Source organism: Cynocephalus volans, chromosome 2 (assembly GCF_027409185.1).
Source record: "Cynocephalus volans isolate mCynVol1 chromosome 2, mCynVol1.pri, whole genome shotgun sequence".
Taxonomy (NCBI): Eukaryota; Metazoa; Chordata; class Mammalia; order Dermoptera; family Cynocephalidae; genus Cynocephalus; species Cynocephalus volans.
In genome coordinates, this window is record NC_084461.1 from 114,073,498 (window position 1) to 114,098,981 (window position 25,484).

General features: G+C 33.3%; 1 protein-coding gene across 1 annotated transcript in view; it reads left to right on the forward strand.

Annotated features, from left to right (window-relative positions):
• ADAMTS19 (ADAM metallopeptidase with thrombospondin type 1 motif 19) overlaps positions 1 to 25,484 on the forward strand; it is a 265,672-nt gene that overhangs the window by 118,959 nt on the left and 121,229 nt on the right. Inside the window, exon 8 of the mRNA XM_063087880.1 lies at positions 6,618 to 6,723. Coding sequence (XP_062943950.1) covers positions 6,618 to 6,723 — 106 coding nt within the window. The remainder of the gene's footprint in view (positions 1 to 6,617; positions 6,724 to 25,484) is intronic.

Here is a 25,484-nt window from a genome sequence, read left to right on the forward strand (position 1 = left end):
ACGTGCATGCGTGTGTGTGTGTGTGCATGTGAATTAGATCCAACATTTTATGTGGTGTATGGATTCTCTGTATCTATATCTTTATTTATTTTTATCTATTTAATCCATCAATATTGAAAGATCAATTATTGTTACTAGTTTAGAATAGTCTATTTTAATTTTCTCAGTATTTTGAGATAAATTATGATATACACATAAGTATTTTCAAATGCTTCTGTGTTTTTAACAAAAGGGGACTCAGTCTACCATGGTGCTGCAACACATAAATAATGTTTTATGTTCTATACAACATTCTGCCTTTTTCCATCACAGAGATTTACTGTACTTTTTATTATACTAACTCATTTTTTGTTAGAAGTCACTTTTTTTTTAGTATTCATAGAAATTGAACTGAGAATGTTGTAGATTACTTAAACATTTAAGAGAATTCAGAAGCCTATTTTCTAGAGTATTTTATTTTATTTTATTTTATTTTATCAATATACAATGTGGTTGATTTTTGTTGCTCATTACCAAATCCTCCTTCCCCTCTCCCTTTCCCCACTCCCTCCCATCAACATCATATCTGTTCTCTTGTCCTAACAACTTCAAGGAATTGTTATTGTTGTGTCTTCTTCCCTCCCCTGCCCCTTTTGTTTGTGTATTTATTTATTTTTAGCTCCCACAAATAAGTGAGAACATGTGGTATTTCTCTTTCTGTGCCTGACTTGTTTCACTTAATATAATTTTGTCTAAGTCCATCCATGTTGTTGTGAAAGGCAGTATTTCATTCTTTTTGATAGCAGAGTAGTATTCCATTGTGTAGATATACCACATTTTCCATATCCACTCATCTGATGATGGACATTTGGGCTGGTTCCAACTCTTGGCTATTGTAAATAGTGCTGCGATGAACATTGTGGAACAGGTATCCCTTTGACTTGATGATTTCCATTCCTCTGGGTATATTCCCAGCAGTGGAATAGCTGGGTCATATGGTAGATCTATCTGCAATTGTTTGAGGAAGCTCCATACCATTTTCCGTAAAGGCTGCACCATTTTGCAGTCCCACCAATAGTGTATGAGAGTTCCTTTTTCTCCACAACCTTGCCAGCATTTATCATTTACAGTCTTTTGGATATTAGCCATCCTAAATGGGGTGAGATGGTATCTCAGTGTGGTTTTGATTTGCATTTTCCGAATTGGAAGCCTGTTTTCTAACTCTATATTTATAACCATTACTTAAACATTTAAGAGAATCTGGAAGCCTATTTTCTAACTCTATATTTATAAACATAGTGATATCAAACTCATAACTTATGTAATTGTAATTATACGTTTATATTCCTAGATCATCGTCTTGTGTTTTAATGAAACAAGCAGATAATTAGCCAACTAGTAAGGCAAGCTATTATTTAAAAAATATGTTCAAAGCTGAATTTGAATATAATCATCACAAAAGTGAATTTCATATTATCTGGGCACCATCATTATATCATACAATTTTTTTTTGTAATTAGTGCATGAAATACATTTTGATTCTTCAAAATTATATTTTTATTCAAGGCCTTACATTGAATTATGTGTGACGTTAGTCTTTGTTTCAGGAAACTTTACCTATGCCATTCCTTTGACACATCCCTTATTCGGGATATGCTAGATACAGTGCTGATGCAGGGATGTACTTCATGGCTTGCACATGTTTCTCACCTCTATGAGAAACATCAATTCTTATAAGCATCTCCTTACCCTTCCCCGTATGGTCCTTATTCAGGAACTCCTTCCAACTTCCATTGCCTTTCTCTGGTTAATCTCTGCCAACTCAGTGATATTATCAAGTTGTTTCCCTCTCTAAAAGCCTTTCCTGCTTTGATTTTTCTCTATCTGATGTCTCTCTTTTATTCTCTCATAATATCCTATACACATCTTTATGACTTAAGATCACATTTTAAAGTGAGCTTTTGTGTGGCATACTCCTGAAGGTTTGCTCAGCATCTTTGTACCTTCTCTGCTTTTCACATTTTACATTTTTTGTTCTATTAGGCCTCAAGTAGTAGTAGTAGGACTCACAGGTAAATAACTTACCTCACAGGGTACAGTCATAGGGTAAATAACTTATCTAGAGCCGTGCCAAGATTTTGTACCAAGACAGTCAGGATTCTGAACTCAGGCATTCTACCTAGTGGTTAAAAGCACTGCAGAATAGAAGTTCTGGGGACAGAAGACTTGACTTTTTTACATGTGCATCCATCTGATCACATAAAAACTTGGATTCTCCTCATTAGTTCACTATGGGAAAAGGCATCCTGTAGGGTTTTAGGAGTCTCTGATCATCTTGATGAGGTGTATCATAGCACATCCTAGGATAGTGCGTTTTGTTTGCAGGGAAGAGATTCTGATGACTCCTGGTGCATGACTTGATTCATTTTTAGGTGAGGAATTAGGAGATTGTTTTTGTTTTGTTTGTATTTCCAGCACTCTATATTAAAAGAGTGCTTGAAAAGGGTCTGTATTACATTTATCTTTAAATAACAGCTGGGTTAAATCCTTTCCCCTCCTAACCCTTATCCCTTATTATAATAAGAAACATGTGGGTTCTTGAAAAGAACTAAAAAGCATGGGCTTTTAAACAGAATAATGCAAGTCATTTAAATTAGTCCTGGTTACAATTATTCTCCATAACTTTCAAGTCAAAGAAAAACTCTTTGGTGTGCCAAATGTAAGAATAATGAAATTCAAATTTATCAGAGTCTTAGTTGAAGAGTATGACTTTGCACTTAAGTAGAAGAAGAAAATGAATAGAGGGTCATTCGGGTTTTTTGGGGGGGTCATTTTTGGTCATTTTTGGTTTTGATCTTATAGACCACATCCTGGTCTATAACAGGTTCTACTAATTACCATTCAAATTTCATAGGCATGATTATCATGTTCGTAAGTCTTTAATTTTCTCATTATCAAACTATTATAAATACATGCATTTCAAAAATGGTAAAAGAGAGAAACATCACCTATAATCTTACCACATAATACAATTACAATTAGAAAATTATCATACTTAATTAGTCTTTCTGTTCTCCCCTGAATTTGTGGTGGGATGGATTTTTTAATACATAATTATACTCATACCTCTATATAAATATGTGCTCATCATTTTTGAATATTTTATATTATTTTATATCACTTATGTTTTATAGTATACAACATTTCTTTATATTTTAAATTATAATCTTTATCACCTTTTTTTTTAACATATGTTAGTTATTGATTTCCTATAAACTGGCAATTATAGGTTTCTATAATCTGGGGCCCCCCAGTGAAGTTATTGCTCATTCTTTCTCTTCCCCTGTATCACAGGGTTGGTACAAGAAAGATACAAAAGTTGCAAACTTGTCTCATTCTTCGTGCTTCACAGTGATGCTTTTAAATCAAAATCTCTCCCATCCTCATTTATTAACTCTTCATTTGAGGCTGAAGCACTTGAGCTTTACCATCTTAAACCTGTGATTGATTGATCTTGATTCTTGCCCACATGTCGTCTGGATATTGGCCACATTTCCCACTTTCCTGAGTTCATTCTGATCGTGTGCAATTTTGTGTTCATATGATCATTCCACGCAGCACTACTTAATAGTTCTTCGACTTCAATGTAGATGACCTCTGCCTCTACCCTGCTTTACTCTTACATAGTCATGTCACATACATAGACTGTCACAGAACTTCACCTCTGAAATTTCAAACCCCTATTCCACTCTCTGATCATAACCCCCAGTACTTTTTGTAAGTGTCTGCTCTTTCTCTTCACCAATGATCCCATTCTTCTGACTACCATATTCTGTTCTCTACATTATGAGGCTCCCTCTGGCCTTACTTACGTATGTATGTCCCTCACAGAGTCTCACAAGTTCTGTCCCTTCTTCCACTCTCAACTTTGCTGCCTACTCTTATACCATTTGATTCTTCCTTCACACCTTATCTACAAAACCTCAACCCAGATTGAATCCAAATGTCACCCTTCTTTGTTTCAGTTACTAGGTTGGAGAGCAATTGATGGAGCATATTAGTGCTACTTCAAACTCATGCCCTCCATCCTCAGCTGAACCAACATGTTCTCTGCCTTATTTGCGCCAAGTACTCTAATAGTACTCCCACAGTCAGTTGTCTTTCATATTTCCCTCAATGTCTATTCCAACCTTTTGATTCGTTTCCCCCAAAAAAACCACTTTTCAACTCCCATCCACCTTTGACCCATGCCTCTTTTCTTATTTAGACATGCAAAAATGTCAGAAAGTAATTTCCTTAAATTGATAAGCCGTATCTATGAAAGTCCTACAGAAAACATTATGTGCAACCATGAATCTGCAAACATTTCTATTAAAGTCAGAGGGAAAAACTTAATACCACCCATATATTTCAATAGTATGTTGCAAATCCTAGCCAATACAGTAGGAGTAGAAATATATAAAAGATATAAAAGAGAGAAGATTTGGAAACAAGTGGCAATACTATTTTTATGGGGGGACAGTATGATATTTTAAGGAGAAGAAATGTCAAACGTATTAAAGTGACTAAATTTGGTATGTACTGGTCCACGTGGCAGACAGGTATATGACATGATGTTAACCCATGTCCAGTAAGTTTTAAATCTGAACTGGGTGGTGGGACAATTTTAGTTGTGGTGGAAAAGGAGTGTAATATATGAGAATCTTAAGGGAAATTTTGTACCAAAAAGTGATCATCAGTAGGCTGAAAATTGTGAGCTTAATTTAGTATTTTGGGGGAACATTTAATCTCAATTATTTTTTCTTTTTTTTTCGAATCTTCAAGGATATGTTAAAACCCTATTAAGAGAAGATACTTTTCTTTCACCCTCCTTCCCTCTTTCCTTCCTTCCTTTTTCCCTTTGATTATTACACAAGATCAATTATCCTCAAATCATCATTTTTTACTTGTTTTTGTGTTAATAAATACATGACTTACCTCTCTTAAAACTCACATTATCTTTTAATTTTAAATTAAATGTCTTAAAGTTTAATTGTATTTGTTGTTTAATGGAACTCGATAAAGGAATATGTTTTTATCCTGCCCCCCTTCTCTTCTTCTCTCTTCCTCAACCCCCCCTCTATCACTACCTTCATCTTTCTGTCCTACTTTGTGTCGATTTAATCTTGGAGTAATTTCAGTCATCTTAATAAGCCAAATGAAGTAGTTGAACTTATTATCTGTCTGTCCATCTGTCCATCCACCTACCCATCCATAAAGAAGTCATTTCATCTATTTATAGATGTGAAATTTCTGTAAAATCTAATAAAATCTGTAAATGTATATGGAAAATTACAACTCTCTCTCTCTATATATTTCATCTTTTGGCTATTTCTTCTTGTAGTTATATTTCTAAAAATAGCATTTTATGCTATACTACATTTTGCTTTAAAAATTTATCTTCATTTTCCTGAAAGGCCAGTGGATATCAGGCCTTGACATTCTGCATGAACAATATATGAGTAGTTGCTGGTTTCACATATCCTTTCAACTAATCTCCGTTTTCAGCCCTCCTGCAATGCCTCTCCCTAGACCTTGTATGTCTGAGTCTTAAGACTCTCAGGGATTCCAACATGCTCATTAATTCTCTTCTCATCAAAATTCCTCTCCTGTTGTTTAGGCTGTGGCTTTCACTAAATCAGTTCCTATTTCTTCATGAATCTTCTAATTTTCCAAAACATGAACAATAATAATTTCTTGTTAATGAATGAATGAATGAATGAATGAATAATTTCTTTTATTTAAATTTAATTATTTCTTACCATTATTTTTTGTCTCTGGAGAAAGGAAAAAAGTCAAAGTAGTCAGCTAGCCACCTTTAATTAGGGGAAGCTCTGCATTAAATTGTTTTCAGAAGCAAAATACGCATTATCTAACTGGATTCAGATCCCTATCCTGTAATGTTTAGTAGTTATGTGATCTTTTGAAAATCATTTCATCTGTCTAAGTCTTAATATCTTCATCTATAAAATGAGATTAAAATTTATTTTATAAGGATATGGGAATTAGAGAACATATAATGAATTCAAAATAACAGATATTGCAATAGCTTTTGTTATTTGAAAATAACATTAAAACAAGCTTGGAAGATTACAATTCCTTTTGTTAAATGATCTTTATTCAGGAATATTCTTAATTAGTAAAATAGTGCATAAGTATTTCCAAAAATAAATGTACATTCAAGACTATCTTATATGTAGTTTATTTTACTTTATGGTATTTCTTTGAAACTAAGTTCTTTATAAGAATGGAATAATATTTGACGTATTTTTTTTACGTTTCCTAATGTGACTATTCAGTTATCTCACATGACAACAAAAAATGGTAATTATAAAATATGCTCTTCCAGTATGCCCTTAGGGAATTGGATAATTGGCAAAATAATTTTATCCAAAATATGAAATTGAAAAGGATATTTACACTTTATTGATTGACTTATACATCTTCCTCTAAACTTTCATTTTAAGAGATAGACTTCACAGTTTAATATTGACATATTTGAGTTGAGACAATTATGATTTTGATTCCTACTGCTAATATGTAGTATAAATCTTGGCATTTAAACTCAAACATATGATATTAATGTTTGTGTTTTTTAGGTATAGCTTACTTGAATGGAATGTGTAGTGAAAAGAGAAAATGTATTATTGCTGAAGACAATGGCCTGAATCTTGCATTTACAATTGCTCATGAAATGGGTCACAAGTAAGTAAAAGTCATGGCTATGTTATATATGTTAGCATATAACTTTGTAATTTGAGTTATTGAATTATATGCATATCTTTTGATTTTTTTTCTTTGGGCTATAAGTTTTTGAAAAATTAGAGAAGCAACAAGAGGTGGAGAAGACCATTAAATTTTAAAAGTATCTTCTGAATTTTGTAACTATTCCTGATACTTTAAATATAATCTTATTACATAATTAAAATCCTCATCAAGACAATCATTACATGTGCATAATTGATTTCAGTACACATTTCCAAGCCATATAAACATTACAGTAATCATGAGATTACAAAGCTGTATGTTTTTTAAACACCCAAGGAAAACATTTGGTACAAGTGAAAATTCTTCCGACCTATCATAGTAACTATGCTTATTATTACCAGACTGAGTAAAGGAATTAATCTGCATGGTTTAGGTATAACATAGTTGAAAGAGGATTGAATTAGACACATAATTAGCATGGAGTGAACATTAACTATGTCTCAGGCACAGTTCTAAGTACCTTACGTAGATTGGTTCATTTCAGACAAAAAGCGTGGAGGTAGTTACTGTTATAATTCTTATCTTACTAATAATATTAATAACAATAATAATAAGCAGTAGCAGCACATATAGTACTTAATATGTGCCAGATACATTTCTAAGGCCTTGTATTACCTCACAGCAGTCTTATGATGTAGTGCTATTAGTATACCCATTTTACAGGAATGAAAACTAAAGTATAGAGAAGTTAATTAATCCTCACAAGGTTATAAAATAGTAATTGTTGAAATGCTATAGTTTGAATATGGTTGGTCCCTCAAAACTCATCTGATTCTCAATGTGGCAGTGTTGGGAGATGGGGCCTAGTGGAAGGTGTTTGGGTCACTGTGGGGGATCTCTCATGAACAGATTAATACCTTCCCTGAGGGGGTGGGGAGAATGGGTTCTTCTATTATTTCCCAGGAGAGCTGGTTGTTAAAAGGAGCCGGGCACCTCTCTTCCTCTCTTGCTCCTCTCTTGCCATGTGATCCCTATGCAAGATGGCTTCCCTTCTACTTTCTGCCATGAACGGAAGCAGCCTTAGGCCTATGCCGCAGCTTTCCCAGAATTGTGAGCCAAACAAACCATTTTCTTTATAAATCACCCAGTCTCAGGTATTCTGTTATGGCAACACAAAAACTCACTAATATGTTGAGCAGAGACTTGAACTCAGGGGCTTGAGGTCACCTCAGGTCATACTGTTCCACATTTCTACATTATCTGCTGTCTTTGGGCATTAGATTCCACACCAGTAAAATGGGCGACATACCTGTGCTATGGAGTTAGTTTGGAATTTAAATTGCATAAAAACTATGCACATATTTTCAGGAAGTTTATTATAGTAGAAATGGCATGGAGTCAGACTTCCTTTTGACTGTATGCTTCCCTAATTGCTAGCAGTATCAGCAGCACAAATGAAAGTATTTTAATTGGACTCAGATTTAGTGAGGTCCTACTCAGGGAGGTGAGTTTTATGGAGGCCTCTTTGGTCAAAGACATATTTAGTTTGGCCTTCAGTGTTTAAAAAAATGAATTAGTTGCCAACATTAAAAAGTATAACTTTGACATAAAAATTCATATTTCCAGAGCTGGAAACACTGGACCCACAGTCCCATATGGCAACCATTCCTTGGAGCTGAGTAGCGTCTGTGCCCTTTAGACTGAGCCCATCTTTCTCAGCTCATCATGGGCTGCAGCAAGCACTCGAGTGTTGTATGCCCAGCTCACTTCCTTTTCATTGTATTCCTGGACTCTGCAGGCAATTGAATATAGTTGAATTGGCAGTGGAATTTGATTGGTAGAAGAAAGCTTAGAAGAGGCAATTTATATAGGAAATGGCAGTGTTTGATAAAAAAGTTATTCAAGTAAATGCAAATGGTCAAATTAAAATTATACAGCTGAATGAATTATCAAAAATTGAATATACCGGTGATCTATAACCCAGTCCAAGAAATAGGACATTGATTTAAAAAATCTTTTAACTGAAAAAATATGTGTGTGTTTAGCATGTACAACATGTGGTTTTCAAATGTGTGTACCTTTTGGACTGGCTAAATAGAGCTAATTAACATATGCATTACCTCATGTACTTAGGATGAGGGTGAAAACATTTAAAATCTACTTTCAAGTGATTGATTTTTGATGTCACTGTTTTTAAATGAATAGATATACTTTTCTTTCACGTAGACTTTCAGTCTTTAGGTGATCAAGAATTCAAGTAGTGAATTTTTTACTTCAAAAAAGAAAAAAAGATAAATATACTTTAAAATCATCATCCTTTAGGGAAAGTATGCAATGCAATAACCTCATTTAATATTGCATTCCAGGAATGATAGGATTTAGACTTTTAATTCCAGTATAATTTTGATAATTTAAAGATATTTTCAGTTTAATCATGTTAGAAAAAGCCATGGGCCTCATTTGAAGGAAAAATGCTGAGAATAAGGTTCAGAGACAAATAATTTTAAGAAGGTAAGAGTGAATTGATTACAAATATAATTTTCATGAAGTAAATGTAAATATATGAATAATTATATTTTTCACTCTTTAGCTATGTATTAACAGTTTGATATATAAATAGTCTGAGTATACTTTTACAAATAGGCATTAAATAATTTTGTCCAGTACCCTGAATAGTGGAGGATTTACTTTAAAAATATATGTTTAAATGCATATGTTTAAAAACAGATATGCAAAATTAGTTATTTCATTCTCTCCTATATTCTTAAAATGTAGGAGAAACACTAATTAAAAGAACCAACCACAATATAAGTTAAATTATTAACATCCAAAATCTTGGTCAAAAGCTACATGTACTTGAAAAAAAACTAAATGAGATAATTTAAGGAAAGGTCACTTCAGCTTTATGTAGTAGAAACATTGGTTTCTAACCAGGAACTCAGACTGGAATGGCTAAAATGGTACGAAAATATTATTTTCTTTGAGTATTATAGAGCTGTACCCAAAATCAATAGAGATGTGCCAAAGATATGTGTAATACTTGGTGGATTAGGACCAGGACATGAGATATATGTTGAACTACTCAGTTACTAAGAATTCTCCTTAATAGTAAGCAATATTTGTCTTAAAAGTAGGGGGTAATTCTTTCTTGATGCTAGACAGTGAGAGACAATAGCAGTGTCTCTTGTCATGTCATCAATAGCATGTCTCTTGACAATGTCACCTTTATAAAAAACAAACTGGAGGAAATTTATCTATATAAGTTACATAATCATCATCCAGTGTAAGATATAAGGCACAATGTAAGAAGAAATAAAGGAAGAGGGTAAACAAAAATATTTTCATATACTCATAACCTCTCTTTGAGGGAAAATTTTCATAGATATTAGATAATTATATCTATAGATTCCAAGTTCATACACATGTACACCTAAGCAAAAGCTCTTTTACTTAGAGTTATGATTCAGAGTCATCTCTTCAAGTGAAATTCTTAAATCTTATTTTTTTTTCTTTTTTGGATTTCTTTCTTTGTTAAATTATATAAGTAGAAACAGTCTCTTAGAAACTAATAACAAACTATAATATTATATAATTCTGCAACCCACAATTTTAGAATGGCAGAATGATTTTATTTAAACTTTTTAATTCAAGAATACATTTATAATCACAAATGAAATGTTTCTAAACTGATTTGAGATGAGTATATTTATGTTTGTTGACTTGAATTTGATTTCTAGAAATTCTCAGAACAACTCCACATATAGCTGGGAAAATTAACATGAGCCACCAAGTAATAAAAAATTAATCTTGGGGGTGAGGATTTGAATAACTCAAGAGAACAAAAAATTACTATTACAAAAAAATCTAAAAGAATGTCAGCAAAAGTGTACTGAATTCTTACTTTGGAAAATTACCAATTTAAGCTTATCTTAAATGCATTGATATAGAAATTGTAAGTTAGAATCCACAATGAGAAAGAGGAAACAAATTATTTAAACCCATGTTTTTTGATTCCCTTTCAAAATTCCTTTCTAAACAATAGTTCAGGAGAGTTAATTTTCTTGTAACCAAAATTTTTGAGAAGGAAATGTTTTTATTGGTTATACTGAATTAAGATATATTCATGAAATATGAATGGAATCTTCATTAATTTGCTATGATGAAATCTAAAACTTCATTTTTATGAATAAAATACCTTAGGTAATTATTTATGGATTCAACAGGGTTTGTTGAATGCGTATGTGCATATGTATGTATTCACTGTATTATATATACTTTATATGATCTTTATGAACAGCAATTTGTTAAAGTAAGAGATTTTATTTTGATTTCAGGACACAACTTATTATTAATATATTAATTGTGGTTAGATTACTGTGTTTTGGGAGTTGTCCCCAAGACCATCTGGAGGTTAACTGATGTGCTAGCAGGACTCACAAAACTTGAAAAGTTGTTTTACTCATGGTTACAGTTTATTACATGAAAGGATATATATTCAAATCAGCAAGGGAAAAAGTCACATAGAGTAGAGTCCAGGAGACACTAGTCTCAAGCTTCTAGTTGTTCTCCTGGAGGAGTTGTGCAGACAGTGCTTAAGTCTCCCAACAACAATGTGTGAAAACATGCACAGAGTATTGACAACCAGAGAAGATAACCTGAGCCTTGGTATCCAGGGTTTTTACTGGAGTTTGGCCATGTAGGCATGGCTGACTGCTCACAAGGCACACCTTCAGTCTCCATCCCCTCCAAAGGTCAAGCTGGCCCTAGACCCCAACATAAATCACATTGTTAAGCTTAGACTGTCATGGTCCACAGCTCCCAGCTAAACCGAGAAATTCTTGTCAAAGATATCTCGGCAGGATATTCCAAGGGCTTAGAAATTACCTCCTAGGAGCCAAGACAAGGACCAAACTTTTCTTTGGAATGTTCAGGTTTTGAACCACCCGAATTTGCTAAGTTAACTCTACTGTACAAGTACACACAATTTTTAAAGTTTCAAAATCTCATATTTTATATTAGATTGCCAAAGATTAATAATAATAATGTTTTATTATCAGGCATTGTACTGAATACTATGTATTCATATCTAATCCAGTCTCACAAAATCTTGAGTTAAGTAATGTAATTATTGTCATTTTCCAAATAAGGAAACTGAAGCTAATAGAAATTCATTTTTCAGGAGTTCTTTTGATATTCAGGATATTCTCATTTGATCAAATATATATTATAAAATTTTTTCTTCTCCTAATAGTCAATTTGGCCTTGATTTTTAATATTTTTGACCTGTAGATATTTTGTAGTTGTCAAGTTCTGTACTTTCTTTTATTATTTTTTTTTCTGTAAGCTTGTGCAGTTACAAGCACTTCCCCATTCTAAAATTAGGGAAACACATTTTTATATAGCTGTTTTATGTTTTCTTTTCTTCTCTCTCTTTGTCTCTCTCTTGCCATTTAACACTTGAAGCCATCTAGAATTTACTTTCACTTATGTAGTAAAGTTCTCTCTGTTAAATTTGTATTTCTCATTAACTGCTTAATAAATGATATTACTACTCAAGTGTGGTCTGTAATGAGATAAGGAACTATTCCAGAATATTGCAGATTGCTTCCTTTATTGAAAAAGTCTTGAAATGAAAAAAAAGAAAAAGAAAAAGTCAGCTGAACTAAACCGTGGGGAATTAGTGTTGTAGCTGATTTACATAATAGCACTGGCTACCTGTCTGGATTCAAATCAGTAATGAAAACAGTTCATCAAATGGCAACCAATACACAGGTCACATTCTGAGTACCCCTGCCATATAGCAGATTAGGCAGACCCTTCTTCATTCTAAGTCAGTGTTGTATTAGGAAGTTGTATTTGAGTTGCTAGAAAGCAATCTTTTAAATTTTTAGCCTAAAAGGTGGTCTGTACTTGTATATTTCTGTCCTCATATATTTGTGAAGTACTTTTTGACATAATTCTGTGATGCAATTCATTGCAAAAAATAAAATTTGTTCTTTCATACAATTATTTAGTGGTGTTTTAGATTATTTTGTTATATAAGTATATAAATATGCACACATACACACATATATAGATTGTGTGTATATAAATACAGAGATAGAGAATAGATACATAGGTAGGTAGGTAGGTAGGTAGGTAGGTAGGTAGGTAGGTAGGTAGGTAGGTAGGTAGATAGATAGGTATACACATATACCACATGCTTTTTGCTTTAGGTCTACAAATAATTCAGTCCTCTTTGTGGATTCCAGCTAAAATTGAAATAACCCATTTACTATTGGGTATGGTTTTACTAAAATTTAGCTCCAATAAAACATTTATATCATGCTTCCTCAAAGAATATATATTAGATTATCTTAAGACCGTGACAGTGCAGTAAAGAAAGGGAAGCTAGAATTTAGAATTTTGGATGATAAAAACTGACTGCTTCCATTTAACCCTAAAATAGGTTATAGCTGGATTAATTATACAATATTTCTTATCAATTGTCTAGACCATCTGTGTTTTTGTAAAAACTAAAATTTAAATCTTTATGGTATTGCCTACTAGATATGCTGTTCTTTGGTAGAAAATTCCCATAATCTACACTCAAGAAGTGCCTAAAATTGATTTGTGTTAATTTTTAAGTCCACCTAATAAATTATATGTTTCCTTAAAAAAATAAATAAATAATAATTTTAAAGATCGTTGTTAATAACATTATTCTGTGACACTTTTCTGACTTTGCTTAATATGGAGATTTATTGAAGAGCAAAACATTGCATTGGCTTAGCACATCGGGGCCAAAGACTTCTGCTCTCACCTAAAGAAGGAAGGCAATAATATTAGCTTTATTTTAGAGATGATGATTGCCAAAGCTCACACAGCTAATAAGTGCCTGAGTGGATGTTCAAAGCCAATTCTGTCCAGATTCAAAGCCCATGTTATTAATTACACTGCTGTGCCAGAAATGTGGAAGAGTTCTTCTAGCTAACGGAACTCTACTCAGCTTACTCTGGCTTATCTCTGTCACCTTATCTCTTCAGCTATGCTTCACTCCCTGCTCCCTCTCATGCTCAACCCTGCAGCTACACCAGGGTTCTTGCCTACTGTGTCTAATGTACCATGTCTCTTCACACTGCAGGACATAGGCACACACTGATTATTCTACCTGGAATATTCTCACTTCCTGTTTTTGAGTAATTATCTCCTCCCGCTTATAGTTCATATATAAGATCAATGGTCATTTCTTAAAGGAAGCATCCTGTGTAGGTCAATCTCTGTATTAAGCATTTCACTGGAACTACCTCCTTTGTAAATGTACATTTGTTCATCTACTAGATATGTACTTCACCTGGCTGTTAGCTCCAAGAGGTGAGGAGCCATATCTGTTTTTGCTTATCATGGGATTCCTAATGCATTTGATAGTGCTTGGTACATATTAGACATCAAATAAATAAATGATTTAATGTAGTAGATTTTAGTAAAATATTCTTATACATAGCATGCCAGTGAAACTTGATTAGAAAACAGATGTTGTATGCATATCCAAATTGTTTAGAATATTATTTGATATTGCGTGGGACTATTAATAAGTTATCAGATAAAGTTTTGTAAAAATAATGTTGTGTATTTTGAAATATACCCAAATCCACATGGAGTGAAACTTTATTCCAGTGCACACATGCAGAAATGACTCCTCCCACCCTAAAATTGTTGCCTGCTGAAGTCTTTCGATCACAGTTGAGTGGAAGCTCTATCCTTCCAGTTGGTCAACCAAAAACCATGGAATTATCTTTAAGCCCTCTCTGTTTCTCATGGTACACATTCAATCCGTGAGCTGTTGACTCTACCTACAGAGTATATCCAGAATCTGATTACTTCTCACTAATTGTCTACTCCCAGTCTGGACTAAGCCACCATCGCATCTCATCTGGATTATTTCAGTAGCCTCTTAAATGATCTTTCTTTTTCAGCCCTTGCCTCCTACACTATATATTCAATTCAGTCAGGGAGATTCTTTTAAAACAAAGCAGATTGCCTGACTTCTTTGCTTAAAACCTTCTAATACCTTCCTGTCTTACTTGGTAAAATCCCCAGCCCTTACAATGGCCCACAAGATTTACAAATTCTAGCCTCCTTCTCTTATGGCCTGCCATTTCTCTCCTTCCTAACCGTGGTTCATATTCATCAGCCTTTTTGCTATAACTCAAGCACATGACGCAAACACCTACTTTGAGACTTTTGCTTTTGCTTTTCTTCCTCCCTGGAAAGTTCTAACAGCCACATGGCTGTCCCCATTCTTTAATTCTCTGCTCAAGCATTACTTTTCAGTGAAGCATTTCTGATAACATTTCTTAAAACTGTAAACACAACCACCACCTCAAATTATTTCCCTCTGTCTGCTGTTATTTTTTCCATAAAACTTTTCAAAATCCCACTTTATCTATCTGTCTATATCTACTTCTATATTGATCTATCCTTCTATGGTCATATGTAGCAAATTCTTATCTCCTTAGATCACTATCCTATTCCAGCATCTAAAAGAGTAGTACTTGGGCATTTGCCACATAGTGTGTACTCAGAAAATGTACTTATTGAGTGAATGAATACATTTGTTGTCTCTAAAACCATATGATTTATAACCTTTTGTGTTCTACAGAACAGTTGAATTTACAAGTGTGCTAATTTTCTAGCAGAACTGAATTAAGTCTTTTGCTTGAGGAACTTATTTGTTATTATCTAAGTAATAAATTAGCATTTGTTATCACATTAAAAATTCACATTAGGATTTTGGATCAAATACAGTTGAGAAGACACTGAAATTTCCCATCTCCATTTCAAACACTTATAATCCCAAAAAGAGCCTAATATTTTTTTATGAATAGGCAAACTAAAAAGCCAGAAGGAGAAATTTCCACATACTAAAGATGAAAGAAATCTATTGCAATAAAAGAGAGCTGAAATTTCTCATTCACATAGGGCTGAGTCTTGATATTGAAGAGGAGATGAGGGGTTTAATGTACTCTGGTGGATGGGGGCCAAAATTTTAGGGCCTCTTGCCTGGCAATGGGTATCTCCAGACAGCTGGAAGTGGGTGGTTTGCTTCAGGACATGGAGTGAAAAAGAATCCATCAGGATCATCCAGAACCTGATGATATAGCTTTAAAGCAGATGGTCAAACATAACAAAACTAAAAGTAGAAATAGATATAACAACAGCCATAGTGGGGGGTGGGGGTTAAAACAACTCTCTGTAACTGAGGGATCAAGTGAACAGAAAGATCTATGTGAAAGAGAAAAGATTTGAACAACTAAAAGATTGCTTTTATGCAGATATAGAACCTAAAGCCAATAAATGAAGAATACCCACTCTTTTAAAACACACTGGATATTTACAAAGAATGACTATATATTATTTTATTCTATAAGCCTAAAAAAAGTCAAAAAATTAATATACAGATGAACATTTCTGATCACAATGCAATTAAGCAAACAATAAAAAGAAAACTAAAAAAAAATATGTACATTTAGAAATTTAAAAGCATACTTTTGAAAACCACATATTCAAAGAAGAAATCATTATGTAACCAGAATGTTCTCAGAATTAAGCAATAATAATTATACTGTTTAACAAGTTTGAAGCATGCAGATAAAACAGTACGTAGTGGGAAATGAGTAGCTTTAAATGCACATGTAAAAATTTAATGATGAAATTAATGCCCTAAATTTTCAAATTAAGAAATAGAAAAATAATAGTCAAGTAGAAGAAAATAGAAGGAAGAAATAACAAAGAGAAGAAATTAATGAAATAGAAAAAAATTCATCTGTTATAATACAGGGAGAGTACAGTTAACAACAGAGTACTGTGTATCTTTGAATAGCTAGACAAGATGACATTGAATGTTCCTAACACAAAGAAGTGACAACTATTTGAGGTGATAAATATACTAAGCACCCTGGTATGAGTGTTGCACACAATATGAATGTACCCAAATATCATACTGTACTCATAAATATGTACAATTAGCATGGGCCAATTGAGAAAAATAATTAAAAAGGAAAAAAAAAAGAGAGAAATAGTAGAATAGTGATTACCAGAGGCAGGGAAAGGGTGGGGGGCGGGGGCCAGGGAAATGTTGGCAGACTGGTCCAAAGTTACAAAGTTACTAGTAGACAGGAAAAATAAGTTCCGGTTTCCCAGAGTGATAATAGCTAATAATATAGTATATTTCAAGGTGGCCAGGAAGGAGGATCTTGAATGTTATAACCACAAAGAAATGATATATGTTTAGGTGATAGATATGCTAACTCTTCTGATTAGATCATTTTATAATATATGCATGTATTGAAACAGCAAACTATATACCCCATAAACACATACAATTTTTAAAATATTAAAATTCAAAAAAAAGGAAAAATGAAAAAAATTCCATACATCAAAGCCAAAGTTAGATATATGAAAATGCAAGTAAAATTGACAAATATAAGACTTATCAAGAAAAAAAAAAGGCATGATTCAAGAGTATTGGAAAGGAAGCATAATATAAACTTAAAAGATATTGAAAAATACTAAGAAAATGTATTGAATACTGTCACGTCAAAAAACTAAAAACATATGAAAATGAAATAGGAAAATTTTGAATAAAATAATAGAAGGACCTAAAGCTCTATAACCATTTAAAGAAATTGAACCAGTACTCTAGAATCTTCCTAAAGAAAATACCAACCAGACATAGGAATAGGTTCAAGGAACAAATAATGCTAATATTAATCTAATTTTTCTAGAGAGTGAAGGAACACTCTCCAGCTCATTATTTGAGGCTAGTATTAATATAATGTAAAATTAAGAAAGGACAATTATGAAGAAGGAAAGTTGTAGTCTATTCTCACCTGAGAATGATGCAAAAATGACAAAGAAACATTTTCAAAATAAAGCAGCGGTGTATAAACAACAAAGGTAATACAAGGGAATCAAGTTGGATGCATCAAGATAGCAAGTTTTAAGGACTGCCACAGCACCAAGAATAAAGATGTCTCGTGACTAATAGGCCCTTGAAATCAATAAACTCTACATACATACTACTCTGGAAATTGTGCATGGATAGAATTGAGGATAGGACCAGGTTATAAACCTGCTTTTTCAGACATCTGTATTTCTGCTATGGGCACTAATAGTGCTCCCAAGCCTTTAGTTGAGACAAATTTTAGGGATGAAGAAAATGATCACAGATTTGACTCCCCTTAGTTCTTCCCATAATCAGTTGCCAAATTCTATTCATTCTACATCTGAAATATCTGTCCCATCTGTATTCCCTCTCCTGTTACTCCTCCAGGCTTAGACTATCGCAATACCTGCCTCACTGGTCTCCTTGATGTAAGACTTTACCTTTCTAATCAATCTCACACATTAGCAAGATTCAACTTCCAGAATTGTGGTCCTGATCTTTAGTTCAGAAATGTTTATTACCTTTTACCACTAAGAAAGGAATTGCAAATTACTTAGACTTACAATCATGACTTTTCCTGGGTGATCCCAAACTATTTTTCTAAGTTTTATAATCTACTTTTCTATTTCATGAATGCAAACAACCCACAATTTTTTAACATCATGTCTTTATTCATCCTTTTTGTTTTAAATCCCTACTTTTGGCCCTACTGATTTATACCATTTTTTATGTTTTAATTTTATTTATTAATTAATGGCTGAGACAAATCCTATTACCTTTGTGAAATTAAACCTGAAATTCTGGCTGAAATACATTATCTTTTTTAACTTCTTTGCATAGTTTGTTGCAAATAACATGTGTCACTTACAATTATTTCTGATATATACTGTTTTATACGATATTTACACATATTAGGATACTTCAAAAAGTTCATGGAAAAAAATTAAAAGATAATATGAATCTTTTCATGAACTTTTTGAAGTACCCTCATATATCCCCAACTGAACAGCAATCTCTATGAAAACAGGATTAATGTTAATACATTATTTTCTCCCACAGCACAAAGTTGAGTGCATTATACATTCATTATAGGTACTCAAACATTTGTTGTATGAATGCTCATCCATTGGATAGTCATCTTGGGATCCAATATGAACGCATGCTAAGTGAAATAAGCCGGACACAAAAAGATGAGGAATGTATAAAAGAGTCGAATTCCTTGTAATAGAAAGTTGAATGGTGGCTACCAGGGTCTGGGGGGTGGGAGAAAAGGGGAGATATTGGTCAAATGCGTGAAATCCTTCAGTTATAACATGAATAAGTACAACATGGTGACTATAGTTATTATTAATGAATTATATACTTGCAATTTGCTAAGGGAATAGATCTCAAGTGTTTTCACTACAAAAGAAAGGTGAGTTAATGGATATGCTAATTAGCTTGATTTTGGTAATTATTTCACAAAGTATACATCACCCTAAATATATGCAATTTTTGGTCACTCATCCCTAATAAATCTGAAAAATAAATACATAAAATTCTGCTAATTCAGTAAGAAGTTATATGTCCCAGGAGGTATCCTGCCACATGTATATTTGGTTAATCTCAGTTTGCAGAAGGAGTTCTTTTTAGAAGGGAATAAAGTTTTTAACATTTATTCTGCATTGATGTGCAGCAGTATATCTGCTATGCGAAAGAGAGGATATACTTTAAAAAGAGAGTAGACAAACAGAAGTAAGTAAGAAATGAACATAAAGGCAATACATCATCCCTTAGAACTTTTAGAATGGAAAATGCATGAAATAATAACAAATTGCTATGGTAAACAGAAACCAAATATACTCTTGCCTCTACAAATCTATTGCTCCTTAAAATGTTCAAAATTAATTTTTCTATAGTTAATGTCACTTGACACAATAAAATTGGTAATGGCTACATTTAAATTTCCTGTTCCCATGTTGTACTCTTTAGAATTCTCTATAACAAATGTCACAAGTGTCTTTCTCTAGCATGCATGCCTTTGTTAATGTTTGAAACTACCTAAGTGGATAGGTGAGAGAGAAGACGTATTAAGAGTCACACAGCCTTGAGTTTGAATTCTTGTACTCAAGGCTACTTGATGAATAAGCTTTGAGCAAGTCAAATCTGTGATCATTTTCCTCATGCCTAAAATTTGGATAATTTTGCCATATTTATATTTGTAGAACTATAAAGCCATATTTTCCTTTATTCAGCCAAGGCAGTGGCATTCCATGACCCAAACTGATTTCTCTTTTCTGCTTCTTAGACTCATTTGCAAACTATAAAGAAAGAAAAAATTTTATTTATATGGAAGATAATGAAAAATAAAACACAATAAAAATAAAAAGATAAAATACCTTTGAATAAACTTACAAAGGAATTTGCAAGACCTATAAAAAGAATTTATAACCACATAGAAAGTTATAAAATGGTTTAAATAAATGAAAAGACATTTCCTGGTTTTGAACAGTCAATATTATACAATGACAATCACCTATATATAAATTTAATGTAATCTGCCCAAAAATACCAACAGAATTTTTTAATTTTTTCTTTTATTAAACATGCTGATAATAAAGTCCATACGGAAAAATCAATGTAGGAAATTTTTTGTTAAAAAAGAAAAAAATGTGGGGGGGAAGAGTGAGCTTTGTCAGATATTAATACATTTCATAGTAGATAAAAGCAGTTTGCACTGATGCTTGAATAAGCAAACATGCCAATGGAAGAGAGAATTTTTAAAAATCCATACATTAGCAGGAAAAGTTGTAGAAATGTAGCATGTAATGAAGACTGTGCTTGTATAAGTGAAGGAAATAAATCATTCAATAACAAAAGTAACAGGAATCTGATTCTCTGCTTTGGGCACCACATTGAAATACACCAAACTGATTCTACACAGTGAAATTTTTGTTTGGTTGGCATTTTTTTTTTCATCTTTCAGTAGGAAATGTCTGTGATTCTAGATATGACATTAGAAACATTTAAGGAAGAGTCACATAAAATGAACTATTCAAAAGTAAATATCACCAAAAAAAAAGTCAGAAGATAAATCATAATCAATGAAAGTGTTTCCAACATATGTGACATGTAACATTTCCTTAATATAAAAAGTGCTGTTGCAAATCAATATGCAGAATAGCAAAGGATACAATCACAAAGCTCAGAGATTTATCCATAGTTTATATGAAAAAGAACAAACAAACTTAGCATCATTTGTAAAAACGCCACCTGAGATTACAAGCAATTCTACTTTCATGTATCAAATTATGTAAACCTATTCAGATGAACCCATATTCACTCCCAGTTAATGAACATGTGCTTCCCTTGGCATGAAAACTCTTCCCGCCTTCTTCTCTAGTTTTCTGTCTCTCTTCTTTCAGATTATTTCTTCAAAGTACTCCATCTATAGGTTAGGTTAAGTCTCCTTATTATATGCTCTCATAGATTCTATGTAGTTTTCATTACAATTTTTTTCACAATTGCAAGTTTACATTATATGTTTGATTATTTGATGCCTGTATCTCTAATTACACTGTGCTTCCTCAGGACAGGGGTGGTGTCTTTTTGTTTGTTTCTGCTGGGGTTTTTTGTTGTTGTTGTTATTTAAGATTGTATCGGTAACACCTTTCACAGATGCTCAATAAATAGCTGTTAAATTATGTTTTGATAACAGTGTAAGTGAATGAAAAGTATTGGAATATCTGAGAAATCAGATATTCTTAAAATTTTTTGAGAGGAGTGTAAAATAGTACACTGTTTCTGGAGGATGTGACTGTATCTACCAAAATTTAAATAGAAAACTGCTGTCAAATAATGCTTGTAAATAGAGTTTTAGCTCATTTTTCCAGCTTTGAGTATAGCACATTTAAAATTATAACTAAATTTGTATTTGTTCTTCTTTGCTTCTAGAATGACTGAACAATACGCTTGTGTGTGTGTGTGTGTGTGTGTGTACACAATTATTATTTTATTATTATTATTATTTTAACTTCTCAATATACATTGTAATCAATTTTCATGACCCTTTACCCATTCCTCTTCCCCTCTCCCACTCTCCCCTCCTCCCCACATCATATCCACTGAAAAATTCACTTTTTGCCTGCTTGCTTACTTTAGCCCCATTTCTTAAAAACTCTAGCTAATAAAAATAATCCTAAGGACCTGAATGTGGTCTTTGTCTTACATTAATCACAAAAATTCCTTGAACTATTTAAATCAAGTGAACAGATATGATGTGGGGAGGTTGGGAGGGGGTGGAGAGGAACAGGTAAAGGGTCATGATAATCAACTACAGTATATTTTGAGAAGTTAAATAAATAAATAAATAAATAAAACAATATTTATTTTCTGATACTTTAGTATCTCATGGCTATAGTACTTTCTTTTTCTAATTATGAAAAGTGCCCTTTTAAGATATGTTATATTCTTGGAATAACACTGTAGTCATAAAGTTGTATACAAAATTGTCTTGAAATCAATGTATGATACAGTTTTTTGTAATTTCACATTTATGATAATTTATGCTTCTAATAGGTAGTGTCAAGAAAATACCAAAAAAACCCACTAGCAGAGTTCTATATTTTTATAAGTTGAAAGAGACTGCATTAATTGTATACGATACCGCTTACATGCTGATTAACACTCTCATGTGATAATTAGATTGCCTACTTCATAGAGATGTTGAGTTTGATAAAATTGCATAAGTTAGGGAAAATTAGTTATATATCATGTCATTATAAAACATAGAGCATTTTTTGATATTGCCAAAAATGCATCTGTGTTTTCAAGTTTTCATTTTTGCTTTTTGACCCAGGGACAAGGACTAACGTATATTACTAAACTTTGGCATGGAGACATGGCTTCTCCACTAAGTGGGTATTCCAGGAGTTACTTTAGAACTAAGAAGCTAATGAGTCAATAAATATGCTTCATTATATTTAGTCCTTGAAGGCAATAAATATTTGGGGCACCTGCCAAAGTTTTAAGGATAATTTTTCTTTCAAGATTTATTGTAAGGATTGGTGGTATAATGGTTGGCACATAATACAGAGTGAATGAATGATGGTGGTAATTTGTAGTATTATAGTTATTTTATTTTTTATTGGTTATGAATATTCATGAGATACAAAGCTGATTGTCCCCCCTCGTGCCCTAGTTGTGAGTGCAGATCCATACTGGCAGCATGCCCATTACCACAAATTGCGATTGCACCCTGTGTACCCCACTCAATTATCCCTAACCTCCCTCCCCATCCTCCTTTCCCCCACTCCACTTTGTATCCCTAGATATGTTCTCTCCCTGTACAAGTCCAACACACTACTGTGATCCTTCTTTCCTTCCTTCTTTCTCTCTTAGCTCCCACCTATGAGTGAGTGCATGCAGTATTTATCCCTCTGTGCTTTGCTTATTTCACTCAACATAAGTTTCTCCAAGCTCATCCATGTCATTGCAAATGGGAGAATTTCATTCTTTTTTATGGCAGAGTAGTATTCCATGGTGTATATATACCACAGTTTCCGTATCGAATCACCCATCAATGAACATTTAGGTTGGTTCCATATCTTGGCTATTGTACACAGAGCTGCAATGAATGTGGGAGTGCAGTTATTCCTTCGACATGATGATTTCCATTCCTCTTGTATATACCCAGAAGTGGGATTGCTGCATCATATGGAAGATCTATCTGTAGTTGTTTGAGAAACCTCCATACGAGTTATTTTATGAGCGATTTAATGGGAAAAGGGAGATTTTCAACGTCCAGTGTCCTTACATCTCTCAGTTCTTTTTTGGAATGATTTCATACCTCTCAAAGGTTCTAAACCAGATTGGCAAAAACTTTACTTGTTATGAATACTTTTGTACACCAGAAACACAGCTTTTGTATTTGATACTTTATTTAGACAATGATGCCATTTAAAGTAATAAGCATTTGTCCAAATTAGTTATCATAGTGGGACTTCAGCCGGTTTAGATGTGGCATCTCTCCCACACCACATTCTTTCCAAACATAGGTTTGGATGTCACAGTGAATAAGTGGAAGAGGGGGAAGAATCACCCAGCTAATGAATGGCCTCGCAAGAATTGGCTTACTGTTTGATTTCTCTAATGTATCTGGCCAAATGTATGGCCTAGAATAAGCCAAGTGACCTTCTTTGAGCAGATGATTTGTTAACTTTTTAAACTTGCAGTTCTCTAAATTGACAGGAAGCCACGTTAATTTCTACTTTTCATCTAATAATGGAATATTTAGTCGCTTCTATGATTCTATAACACTTGACAAACCAGTAGATATTTATCTAATAAGACATTGGACTAAATAATTAATGGAATTAAAAAGAAAATATGGCAATTTCTCATCCCTGACTGCTTACATTCTAGGTGGTGATAACTTTATAGATAGTATTTAAAATTCACCAGAAATACAAGGCAGTTCTGATATGTCAAATATATGGCTCATATAATTGAAAGGCACAGAAGTTAAGGATCATGAGAAATATAGGCTAAAATTTATTGAAAAGTTCTTCAAGAAGAAGAAAGTCTTAAAATTTGGGTTGGATTTGTAAATGAAGATTAGCAGGGGAAAACATTCTGATAGAAAGGATTTAAACAAAGGTTAGGGCAGCAGTGAAAATTAGATTGAAGTCAGTTTACAGATGGTTTGAATAATGGTATAAAGAGTGGATTTTGTCCTGTAGATCATTGGTTCTCAGAATTTTTAGTAAATAAAAATCATCTAGAAAATGTTAACATGCAGATTTTTAGGGCTTATTTCCAAATATTCTCTTTCAATTGGTCAGGTGCTGTGGATTGAATATCTCCCCAAACTCATTGAGGTTTGATCCCTATTGTAACAGTGTTAAGAGGAAGGAAGTCAGACTATGGCAGTGTTGAAAGGGGGGGGGGTATTTAAGAGGTGATTGGATCTTGAGAACTATGCCCTTGTGAACGGATTGATCCATTCATGGATTGATGGGTTAATAGTTTACTGGGTTGTCACAGGAGTGAGACTTGTGGCTTTATAAGGAGAGCAAGTTAAAGAGCTCTTGCCATTCTCGCCATGTGGTACCTGTACAGTTCCCACCCAGAAGAAAGCCCTCACCAGGTGAGCCCCTGAACTGAGGATTTCCCATCCTCCAAAACTGAGAAATAAATTTTGTTTCCTTATAAATACCCAGTTTCAGGTATTCTGAAAACAGACTAATACATGGAGGGAGGGAGGGTCACAAATCTTCATTTAAACTAACCTAAAGCATCATGTCCCGTGATTCTGATGCAAGTGGTCCATTATTCACATTTTCAGTATCTCTGCTTGCCAAGGAAAATTAAAAGCTTTTGCAAGGAATTTAGCTTTGTCATATTACTACATTCGTAAGAAACTAGCATCATTAAAGCATCGTTTACTAAGGCAAAGAGTTGAGGAGTAGGAGGTTAGTCAGGCAGATGCTACAATAAACAGAAGTAAAGAGAATCAGCATCTGTCTTGGTTCATGGCAGTAGAGGTAAAAAGGTAGGGATGAGTAGGAGAGCTTCAAGGAATATAGAACTAACAATATCCAGGCACCTATTGGCTACATAAGGCCAAGGGATAGAGTGTTCCAGTCCCAGTAGATGATGATCTCTTTGAGGGAATGAACTGGGTTATATTTGTCTCTATGACTCCAGCTCAGCACAGTACCCAGAATATAATGAGTTCTCAACAAGTGCATGCTGAATTGCTAAATAAACCTGTTATATAATTCACAGCAAAGTCAAAAGGAAACTCTTTTTTTGTACTTCTACTTTATTTAACCTCTAATTTTTTACTGTG